Genomic DNA, 11852 nt, shown 5'->3' on the forward strand with positions numbered 1-11852 from the left:
ACGTTTGCGCGAAGACAGCCCAAACTGTCAAATAGCCCAAAATGTCAGACGTCAACGGTGGTTGGCACTGCTGTCGCTCGTAAACAATGGAATACGTTACAAAGTGAATGAATACTTTTTCGATTTTTAACATGCATATTTTTTTTTGAACTCATTTGGAGAAGTAAAAAAAGAATAATTGATTTCGATTCTGATTTCGTTTAAATGCTTTATTGTGAGTATTTATTTTCGCTTTCGACTACAACATTTACTCTCTATTCTATTCTTTTGTTTGCTCTAAACAAGTAACAATTAAAACATTTATCAAACATAAATATATGTGTGCGTTTAATTTATTCATACTGAACTTTCTAATTGCTATAGCCACACTTTAAATCGAATAGAATTGAGTGGCGGTCGATGATTGTAGCTCTATTTGACCCATTTTAAATTGCAATTTCTGAAGGAATTTCAACAATGCCTCCGATTGTTGAACATCTGGATTTTCCAAATCCTGTTCATAATCACGAACGGCTTTTAGTCGTTGCTGCAATGTGGCCGAAAGTTGTGAATGCGATGACAACACTGGACTCCAAAGTGGCAACAATTTGGTCAGAATTGTGCATCGTGTTTCTTTCAATGCCTCCAATAAGTTGATGAAGTGCAAATTTACCATTTCCGACATCTGTAATGAAAGTGTCCATATTAATGATAATAATTAATTTCGGAAGAAAAATCGAATCTATTTTCATTGTATGGAGAATGCGGAAAGACTTCCAAAAATCCTTACCACTTTCGACGAAGAAACTAAATTCAGAATGCACGGCGTAACTTTGCCCCAGAATTCAATCAAAATGCCCATTGTAATGTTGTGCGGATCGGTTGAGGGTGCGGTCAAGTAGGAGATTTGCTCCAAGTACACTGACCACAGCTGACAAAGTGTGAATGCATGAAATAATGATGACATATGAAGTACCGATGTGGCCAATTTGGATTGTTCAACAAAACCGGCAAAAATGACTTGAATGTGATCGGCAATATGACAACTGGCCTCTTGTGGTACGGGCTGGGCAACGGTATGAGCACTGTGTTGCATGTGATAGTGAACGGATGCTCCGTGTTGGCCCAGATTACCACCTTTCCGTGACATCAATGCCGTATGCGTGAGCGCACCCAACAATAACCATGAAAGCAATCGCATATGGCCGATGCATTCCGAAAACTCTTTCGGTCCTTGTTGAATTGATGACGGTGCATTGTATAACCATGGTAAGTATCTGGCGACGGCTTTGTTATCTCTTGAATTGCCTCGTGACATTTCCAGTGCCAAATATTGTGCGATGGCACCCTTCAAAACACCGCCCAGCGTGTCTTCGTTCAAATCATTCGAACTCTTGAAGTTCTTGATCTTGTTCAGCGTATGGAAATCGGCCAAGAAATCGAGACAATCATTCAAATATTGACGCATGCAGTCAGTCGCATTTGTGGTGGGTAGCGATGGATGTTCAGGTAGATCTGGAACAATCCCTGGTGGCAATGTACCACCACTATCTTCCAACAAAAATCCCACCAATAGCAACAAATTCCCATCCGGAATATTTGTTTTAAATTTCAACGCTTGAACTAATTCGAACATCAGTTGACGACACAATTGCTGCTTATCACGCTCCTTTGAAAATGACCGCGCATTCATGCAACAAATATCGTTCAAGACTTTATATTGAAGCGTTGCGTGTTGAACACAATGGCTAATCACTTTACAGAATGGATCCAAAATGCTCTGCAATCAAGTTCAAAATGTTTAGTTTTTCTTCTTTTTTTTCTGCTTTTTTTAATGTTTATTAGAAATACCTTTTCTTTAACTGTTGGAATTTTCAATACGGCCACTATGATGTTCAGCAAATAGTCTGGGTTATCCAAATTATTCAAAATTAAAACTAGACGTCGGAATAGGGTTTCAATTCCTGTCCCGATTGTCGTCCAAGAGCTTAAATTTATTCCCACATCGAGTGGAATGCAACTCAAGTATTCGCCCATGTTTCGAAGTGTGGCCGGTAGCGTATCCATTGGTAGGGTTTTCTTTGAATTTAACGATTCGACAAGCAAATGAATTGGACTGGTTGGATTGAGTTCGTTAAAATCAATTAGCGCTCGGGCAATACTCTTAAAGTATTTCTTTCGTTGCCGATCTAAAACAAATATCATTGTAATTTTTATTCGGAGAATTTCTTGTATCATTTTCCATAGAAAATGTAAATTTTTGATTGTTTCGAATAAAAAAATAACCATACCTTTCATTTGTGTCAGGAACATTTGGACAAAAATGCCGTTCGGTGCGAGTTGATGTAAAACACAGCGAATAAATTGATGGGCAACCGATTGTGAACCGCCTGGTAAATGTGTTGGATTCTCATATTGCCATGGGAACTTCACATGACTCGCAAACCTGTTTTAAAAAATGAATCAAACAAATTTTTTTGTATCGCTCCGTCTCTATTTGGAATATGAATATTTTGCTTACTTTGAGACAATTGTTAAGATTTCGGGCAAGAATGGCGCCGCAAGTTTTGGTTCACGATGAATGAATGTATTCAATATGGTAATCATGATGCCAATCTCCTCATCACTGTACTCCTACAGTTATGCGAGCAAATAAAAATATAATTAACATGTCATATTATTAATAGCGCTCTTATGCTATTAACTACAAATGTTATTAGCACTATTAAGAAACATATCGCAAAATCAACAACTGTACCTCTATTTCAACGCCACAGTCTGAGCAACGGTGGCAAATTTTGTCTTCTTTATTTGGTGGTTGCTGCGGAATCTAAATAAGATATGTATTTTTTTAGTTTATCAAATAGTTAACCCCCCAAAAAAAAACAAAATATCCCTACTTGTTGCTTCTGTCCACTGGCGCTAGTTGGTTGAGCAGAAGTATAGTTATTCTCCGAATCAGATTCGTATTGTGGCGGTGCCCAGGAGCCAGCATACTTAGCTCGACTGTCTGGGATCGATTGCGAATGAACAACGAATGGTCCCGTTTTTCGCAAGCGTTGTCGTTGCGTTAATATTGCATCCTTGCCAGCGGCCGTAGCAAATGGAGTGCCATCGTATGCATTTGACCGATTTTCATTGGATGGTGACTCAAATGCTGATTGTTTCATCAGTCGGCGCGGTGAATTCGCTTGTGAGCTGTGTGTAATATCGTTTCCGGTGCTCTTTTGAAACACAAATGAAAAAGTTAATATCAACAATTCTCGAGGATGTGTCATTTGGATTTAAGAACAAAAGGAAAATACCTCCGACTTTTCAAAGGAGCTCTCCTGTTTCAAATGACTTATTTCTTTGATGGACAAAACTTCACGCACTTTATCCGCAAGCGTATTGATTCCATCCTTCGCATGCTGACCAATGGGCAACAAACGTTCGGGATTTGGAAATTCGGGTGTTGGAAATTCCAACTGTGTAACACTCTTTGGTGACAATAAGCCATCCAAATTTTCTTGTGCTTGCGATGTATTCGGCAACGGGTTTGGCATTATGCTCATCTTTGATAACGGTGATTCAGGCGATCCGATTTCAGCGATTTTATCGATGGCTTTGATCGTTGGTTTGGAACTGCTTGCTTTGACATCTTCAGTTGATATAGGAACCGGCGTTGTTGATGGTGTTACGCTTGGTTCGATTATACGCTTCTGTCGGCCCAACGTTCGTGGAATTGGTGAAACTGACTTTTGCTCCACCCAATTGGGATCTAAAGAAGAAAATAAAATCATTTCTTTTTTCAAAAACCCAAATACAAACGAAATTTAAAATAAGCTTACTGGTTGGTTTCACCGTCGGTGCCATTACAATGGCAACCGAAGTCGATGCTTCTGTTAGCAGCGATCCAATCGCACTCTTTGTCGAACTGTCCACTTCGGAAACGTCTTTAGTTTCTTTAGCTTCTTTTGGTTCAGCATCTTTGCCCGCTTTGTTGTCTTGAATGACAACAACCGCTTTTTGCACGTTCATCGGTTGATTTGTCGCAGCGATATCAATTGCAGGTCGTGGTGACATGAATATAGACGGTGTGACCATCATTCGAACTCCTTCTTGCACACTACACTTTGTGACAATCTTCGATGAGTCCGTGCTTGATTGCTTGGTATGCTTATCCAAACTGTTCAATTTCATGAATAAACGCGACGGTTTCTTCGTATCCTTTTCTTTCTCTTCTTTTTCCTTCGGTTCAACCACACTCAAGGTGGACAGAGCCACTTGTGCCGTTGCTAAATTGGCGGTTGTCACTTTTCCCTTGGCCTGTTCACTTTTTGTTGCCATTTCATCGAAATGTGCTCCGTCATCGAATGAACCGGGAACACTGTTGTGCAATGTGCTCTCCGACAAATCCGATTCGGGGATTGCCACCAACTCGGATTCTGTGTCATCTGCCTCTAAACTTGAATCCTGATATTTTCGGCTACTGAAACTTTGAGCCGACTTTTGGGCAAATGTAGTTTTCCCTTTGCCCATACCACTGGTACCTTCTGAACCAATAAACGGACTGATTGGAGGTGTTGGATCTTCGCGATCTCGATCGTCACGATCTCCCAGTCCACTAAGCGATGGTTGACTCATATCTGTCCATCATTGAAACATTCGTGGAATAAAATGCTTTTTCATATTCAAATATCCAAAAATCAAAAATTACCTCTTGAACGTGTTGGCATTTCCATCATAACTGTAGCCGGAATTCGTTTGCATCGATGGAATTGCGCTTCCAGTGAATTCAAAACGATTCGAACCAAGTGATGAACGTTTTGACTGTACGATGGTTGTGTGTACTCATACTGTATTAAATTAACAAAGGCAATTAGTGAATTTGTCACATTTTTCCCCTTGATGGCGTTCATTTTTTCCATAAAAAAGTCATACCTTGTACATGATGACTTCAACGGCCATAAGCCAATTTCGGCGAACATGCGGCTCCAGTCGCCACAACGAATATGAATAAATAATGTTGTGGCTCGACTCTGAATTGGCGCTTGCGACAGTTGCGGTGCTTGGGCAATACAGCAGTGTGTGCAAAATAGCTTCAAGTATGCTGGCGCCCATTAAATGATTTTGATCGAGCATTTGCGGCAAATTCGATAAAAATGCATTAAATACCGAAGAACACCTGCAGATTAACAATAATAAAAAGAAATTTATTTCAATTAATCACCTTTGTGTCCAAGTAAAGTTATCGAAGGCACATTCGCTCACCTTAATCGCGGTGGTGTGATGTGGAACATTTTATCGATCGGACTGTAGCCGAGTAACAAGTACAAATGACGCATAACGATCATCATTATGCGTGCCATTGGCTTTTCTTCCGTTGGATATGCTTGATCGGAGCGTGACATAAATTGCATGAATAAAAAGACCAACAGATGAATTGTTTCCTTGTCCGATTCTTCGATGTCGATAATCCGGTGTAAACAGTTCGAAATGTATGGATCTTCCGATGGGCCCCCAAATGAATGAACATGGAAATCTGGTTTTCAAAATTGCAGACGAAAAATTAATTTCGGGTTTGTTTTGTTTTGATATGATAAAATGGGCATAGGACATTTAGACGAATTGAGTGAATTTGATTTAATAACTCAATGTCAATTTGCTATTTTATGGAAATTCACTTATTACCTATATCATACACATGATTTGTTCTAAAGCTAATAAAGTGGTGGCTAAATAAGTAAGCATACGAATATGATAAAGTGCTATACTAGTGCATGCATATTTTATATATTCAACTAACGCTTCGGCTACAATATTTTTGTTTCAAATAAATAGGATCTGAGATTCTGAGCTATTTTTTTTTTATTTACATGTTGGATTGATCTACATTGGGTGGTTTGGTTTTCAATTTCAGATTCTATTTTTCTGATTATGGGCTATTCATAAATAAGAAATGAAATATACAACATACCGGATGTCTGGTTTACTGACGTTTAACATGGACTTTTTTTTTCAACTGAATTTCTTCAATGAGAGCATTTTCATGAAATTTACTCATTTTCGATATGTTTGACGAACATATTTAAATCACACCAGAAACATATAAAAAAAACTATGAACGAGTTGAGGAGTGTCATTTGCGTGGTGACGAGAGACAGAGACAGAGACAGAAGAATTGGGAACAAAATACAAAAGATAAGAACAGTTAAAACTAAAAACAGGGGCACACGGAAAATCGACAGACAAATTTAGTCTAACAAAGTGGTTTTGACGATTCAAAACAAAATGGGTGAAAATTGGGTTTATATAATCAAAGGGATATTGCAACTTTTTTTACCAGAAAAAACGCCATCTTACGTCGTGCCCGTAAATTATTTTACTGTACATTTAGATGGTAGAGCTTGAACAAAAGTTCAATACTATGCATAAACTTGGAAAGAGCTTGATAAACTTGATGAAATACATATATTTTATGGTCGTTGCAATACCCCTATATATATAATACAGAAACTAGAACATTAACTAAAGGTTAAAAAACGAGGGAAATGATTTATTTTCATTCGATATCTAGACGATGGAAATCCAATCGTAGCCATCTTTCATAATTATATAATTGATTCACATTGTAGTTAATTAATTTAATTGAGAAAATTTCACGGAGATGGCGTCGAAAATCAAAATTGTGATACATTTTGTCGGCATCGCTTTTGTAGTAAAAAACAAAATTTAGAAGTAAACGGGAAGATTTCACACGAAAGATAAACAAATGTACTCCATCGAAATGTACATTAACACAGGGATTCGAAAAGTTTAATTCTGGTGAGGACAGCGAGATTTTGGATGTGGGTGTTTTGAGTGTGTGTAGTGTGTAAGACAGAGAGACAGGTAGAGTATGTTGTGGATATGTTCAAGTGTTGACACATTTATCGTGACTGAGACGGACTTTGAGTTTTTTTTGTGTATGTTTTGAATTCCATTGATAATAAGAAAAATGGGCATGCACTACGACCTACCTTGACCCCCCATCATATTATTGGAAAATGTAGGACCAGATTGGTATTGTTTTTCACTCAGGAGATTTGGTGTGGTTGGTGTTGTGCCAGCTGACGAGGTCTGTGGCTGTGCGATGTGCATTGGATGATACAAGTGATGCAAATGGTGATGCACACCTTGTGAATGCGAATGGGGGGTGCTACTGATTTGCAAATGATGCTGAGCATGACCAACATTAGCAGAAGCTACATTAGCAGTATTAGCATTAGAACCAGAACCAGATAAAAACTGACCCAAACCAAAGCGGCTGCTCTTCCTCTTGAGTATCGGCGCCGATATCTGACGATTGTACACTTTCTCTGTGAAAATCGATGGGAAATGGTTTCAATTGATGTTCGACCATTGTTCTCGATTGTAAAATTAAACAATTTTTACCGATTTTTGAATCCTGTCGCGGTGGTATGATGCTTGCTGGTGCTGACATTGTTCGTTTATATGGCCATTTCGTTCCAAATGATGCACTCAACGTTTTTGCCATGCTACATGTCGTATCCGATTGACTGAGCGCTTCACGTGCTTTGCTGATTTTCGTTAGAAGCGCATCGCTGCCCGTTTCCGAATTTTTCAAATCACGTAAATAGGGAATTTCACCAGTTTTCTCCAAACTGATTTGCGCTTCTACGAACAGTGTATCGAAACGATTCAAAAAGAAGTCCCAGGACAAAACACGACGATCGGATAATGAATTGTGAAGTTGATAAAGTGACTGAATCATACGAGATAAAAAAATAAATTAACAATTTATAATAATATTGCAACAATTGATGCATGGAAATGATTGATGGCCTTACCTGAATAACGACCGGTCGATCGACAATAAACAAATCAAATTGCGACTCAAGACAAAACAGCAATGAATTGACGGCTTTGTCATGAATCGTTCCCAAGTAAAGTGTTGAACGTTGAGCCACATATACGTTTAAGTCATCCATGCTAGCGATCAAATAGCAGAATGCGGTTGCCAATGCTGTCTGTAATCCAACTTCGTTTCGAATCGGTGTTGCATCCATAAATCTCGTGATCACGGTGACACGTTCAACTGCTGCAAATCGAATACGCCAATCCTGATCGTGAAACTCCTCCTGAACAATGCGCCAAAACACATCCGATCCCAATGGTAAGGTGATGCAGTGCAACAGCAACGGTACACAAACTGATGAGATGTGCGAATGCTCTGCATTACACAAATTCCATAAACTGTGAAAATGTTGTATGAATTGTATGGTTTTAGAAAACAGCATGGAAACGGAGCTTTCAAATTCACTTACTTTTTGATCAAATGATTTTCCTGGCACCAAATGAAGAATCCACGATGATCTCTGGCTGCATTCGAAAGTGCATCTCCGTTCAGTGCCAACACATTGAGACATTGTAACATGAAATACAGAATGTCCGGCTTTTCAATGTTTGGCAATTCAATCAGCAGCTGATAAACGTACTGTAACGATTGCGGTAGAGTGTCGAGTGTAATTTTAAATTTTCCCACCGAAGTGTACCAGAAGTCTTCACCATCAATATCGGATTCATATTCTGCGTCTTCGCTTTGATCAATGGTATCGAACGCTTCACTCTCCATTTTTGCACTCACCAACTGTGGTTTGGACGCAGTTTGTGCCGTGGCCAATGCTAAATGGTTTGATTTTGAAATGTGATTTATGAATTTTTTTACTGATTAATCCAATGAATAGTATATTACCAGTGTCGTTTTCTGTGAGTGTAACCGATCGTGCGACTGCCGGCAAAACTTTTTCCGCGGGCATAATAGCTGCCGCATCTAATTGTTCCTGTACGGTTTCAACGGTAGCTGTCATGATCTGATGGTGAAGAAAAACAAAACCAAAAATCATCCTATTAGTTTGGAGTGTGATGTGAGTTAGAATTCCTTTTTATTCAGCAATTTCTGTCACGACGAATACAAAACAGACATGACGTCAAAATTCACGCGACACTTTCGTGGCCATTTAATTTTTTAACGATCAGGCGTAAATGCTATGCACAAATAAATGTTTTTGTTTTAGTATATAAACATTAATCTATATAATATAGTACACTAGAGTTTCAGTTATTTCGCTAATTTGTTTTGTCTTTCTCATCGAAAGGAAAATAAAGAAAAAGAAGTAAAAGAAAGTAGTTTAGAAGCCATGTTAGTAGATTTCTAAAAGTGGTGTGTTTTATTTTCATTGAAAATGTATCAGAACGGAAAATGAAACGAATAAATCATGATTCGAATAAAGGAAAGCGAAATGAAAGTCAAAAACGAAAATTCGAAATGAATGCAATTGAGAGTCAACTAAAGATATGATGCGAATGGCAAAGATTAAAAAGAAAACGGATTAACAGGTAGAGAGAGTGATAGAGAAGAGATTAAATGGATTTGAATGGTGATGGCGAACGTGAAACAAAACATATTATTTCATTAAGAGGAATAGCACAAAATACACGCTTATTGACAAAATTACGCTCCTCTGCTCAATGTGCTTATTGTCGTTCAAACGGAAAACCAAAATCGATCCGTTATATCCAAGTCGTATGCGTTTTATGTACATACCCTGCTGGCTTGATATGCTTGTTAATGGACTAAATGGATTGAAGCTTATTGAGAGGGTGACAAAAATGAACAAAAGTTTTTTTTTTCAATTTTTAAAATCAACACGAAATCAACATCAACCAATTAAATTGTACAAAAATTGCCGATTTTTAGTGGTTTCACACACACACATACAAGATACTTTGAAACAAATATTTATCACATTAGATTTTTTTCGGTGGCAAATTTCACTGGAAATCACTTTTTCAAAAAAGGAAGAACACAGACACAACATTATCAAATCAAAAGGTTCGGGAAAGATGTTTGCAATTTTCAACAACGAAACAAAATGAATTGTAAGTTCTAAACGAAGAGAGAAATTATTTACAAATGTTTATAGATTTTTGGTATGAAAAAAGCATAATGTTCTGAATTTAACTAACAAATTCAATAGGGTGTGGTAGATGTGGATTAAAAAGCAACTTAAAAATGGATAGAATACGGTTTGATATGGATAGAATGTTTGGTAAGTGTGTTTTACTGTTGAATTTTCTTTTATCTGAAATCGAAAGACACACAAAACAAATGAATCGGAATTAGAGGAACACTTAAGAATGAAAACACACTGAAACAAGTCAACAGAAATACTTTTAAATGAAACGTTAAATGATTTACGACATCGACAACAACGAATAAAAATTGCGGAAGATTTTATTTTTGGTTTGATTTTGTGGGGTTGCTTAAAATTTTGATTGAACTATTGAACAAAGTACCTCGTCTGTAGCATGAATAAATCGCGCTATCTCATTTTCTCGGCCACGCTCAGTTATCTAAAGAATAAAATGTGAAAAATGTCTATAATTTCCAGAACATAAATCAATAAATGGGTTCATGTTTTGTTGTTGGTGTTGGCCATAACCAATAATTTGAAATTAAAAATTTTCATTACCATTTCAATTAGCTCAGTTTTTGAACAACAAATGATTTTTTTGGAGAAATTAAATAAGAAAAATTGAACAAATTAAATCAAACGGAATTATTATTTAAGAAAAAATGAAAAGTTGTGTAAATATGTATGTGTCTGTTTGTGTAATGTATCCCTATAAGTCTCTTTGAATTTTGTTTCAACTGTCTGAATTTATCGTCTTCTCTTAGCGAATGACACTCGGCTGACCTAGCATCTTATCGAACCATATTGAAATAGGTAATATAAATGAATAGCATGTCCAATCAACGAGAGTTGCTTGTGCCAATCTGAATTGAATCATTTTACGAATCGCGTAGAATTGGCGTTTAATTTAAATCAGCTAGGTTTGTCTTAATTGTCTAGATCAATGCTTGATTTTTCTTTTGAAACGATCATTTCTGCTCTAAAATGTTTTTTAGTACACTTTCAAATATGTCATGAGTTCTCAACTGAAATTTTCACTGTATTTAGAGTGTGTATACATACAGAACAAACGTGTGGCATATGTACGAGTACTCCACCGACTGAATGAGGCTCCGGTTGTGGTACTGCAATTGGAACTGGACCTTTTTTGCAAAAAGAAAAAACGAGAAAGAAAAAAACAATTGATTATTCAACGATCCAAACTATTTGATTGACCCATGCGCTTCTCCTGTCTCTTTCAGAGAAAAAATGTGCAATTTTGTTTATCTAAAAATTCGAGCAACAAAATTTAATTTGAACGAAAATGCTGGTTTTATTTATTTCATTCAGCTACTATTTCAGACATGATAATTTATCTAATTTATCATTCGCACTGCTATAGCATCTACCGCTTTCAATTCTAATGTATCCGTTGTAATTTTAAGATTTATTGCCTGCTAATGGATTTCAAATTTTGCTTCAATCGAAAAAATGACTATATACGTCTACGAATTTCAACAAAAATAAAATTGATTGTAATGTTGAGCATTCATTCAAAGTCCTTAGCTACAAAATTGTGTATGTGTAAGTGTATATGTGTTCAGTGTGGTATTGTGTGTTAATTGTATGGTTTTTCATTGTGTTTAATTCAAATGCAAGTGTAGATTCCTTAATATATTACTCAAAGTGCTGTTGTGTGTTATATTGGAGTACGTGTTTTATGTTGTGTTGTTTTAATTTGCTAAAATCAGATTTCACTAATTCCAAGGAAAAAACAGAAATTAAATAAGCGCAAACACAATGGCAAGCTGAAAACTTCGGGGAAAGTGCAAATGAGCGCCAAATTGTTCCTTCAAATTGATCAATCGATCGTTTAATTTATATTTTTATGAAAAAAAAGCATCTACTCAAATTTCAATTCTATTATGTTAAAGG

At 36.9% G+C, this 11852-nt stretch overlaps 1 protein-coding gene across 7 annotated transcripts in view; it reads right to left on the bottom strand.

Annotated features, from left to right (window-relative positions):
* Nucleotides 1-182: 182 nt before the first annotated feature.
* LOC129577992 (protein unc-79 homolog) overlaps nt 183-11852 on the bottom strand; it is a 16351-nt gene continuing 4681 nt past the window's right edge. For 2 of the 7 annotated variants that reach the window (XM_055465987.1, XM_055465976.1), the window contains 19 exons: nt 11001-11080; nt 10321-10377; nt 8717-8834; nt 8289-8646; nt 7812-8217; nt 7396-7726; nt 6981-7319; nt 5233-5503; nt 4903-5146; nt 4679-4817; nt 3810-4607; nt 3285-3739; nt 2880-3203; nt 2738-2809; nt 2501-2613; nt 2271-2425; nt 1831-2168; nt 770-1759; nt 183-664 (listed from right to left, as the gene is read on the bottom strand). In XM_055465987.1, the coding sequence (XP_055321962.1) occupies nt 371-664; nt 770-1759; nt 1831-2168; nt 2271-2425; nt 2501-2613; nt 2738-2809; nt 2880-3203; nt 3285-3739; nt 3810-4607; nt 4679-4817; nt 4903-5146; nt 5233-5503; nt 6981-7319; nt 7396-7726; nt 7812-8217; nt 8289-8646; nt 8717-8834; nt 10321-10377; nt 11001-11080 (5882 nt within the window). In that variant the 3' untranslated portion in view covers nt 183-370. Of the gene's footprint in view, nt 665-769; nt 1760-1830; nt 2169-2270; nt 2426-2500; nt 2614-2737; nt 2810-2879; nt 3204-3284; nt 3740-3809; nt 4608-4678; nt 4818-4902; nt 5147-5232; nt 5504-6980; nt 7320-7395; nt 7727-7811; nt 8218-8288; nt 8647-8716; nt 8835-10320; nt 10378-11000; nt 11081-11852 lie in introns of those variants that run through there. The other 5 variants (XM_055466008.1, XM_055465998.1, XM_055466017.1 and 2 more) reach the window with 4 other exon arrangements.

This window comes from Sitodiplosis mosellana, unplaced genomic scaffold, assembly GCF_009176505.1.
Source record: "Sitodiplosis mosellana isolate CC-2019 unplaced genomic scaffold, AAFC_SMos_1.0 Smas_scaffold_1, whole genome shotgun sequence".
NCBI classification, from domain to species: Eukaryota; Metazoa; Arthropoda; class Insecta; order Diptera; family Cecidomyiidae; genus Sitodiplosis; species Sitodiplosis mosellana.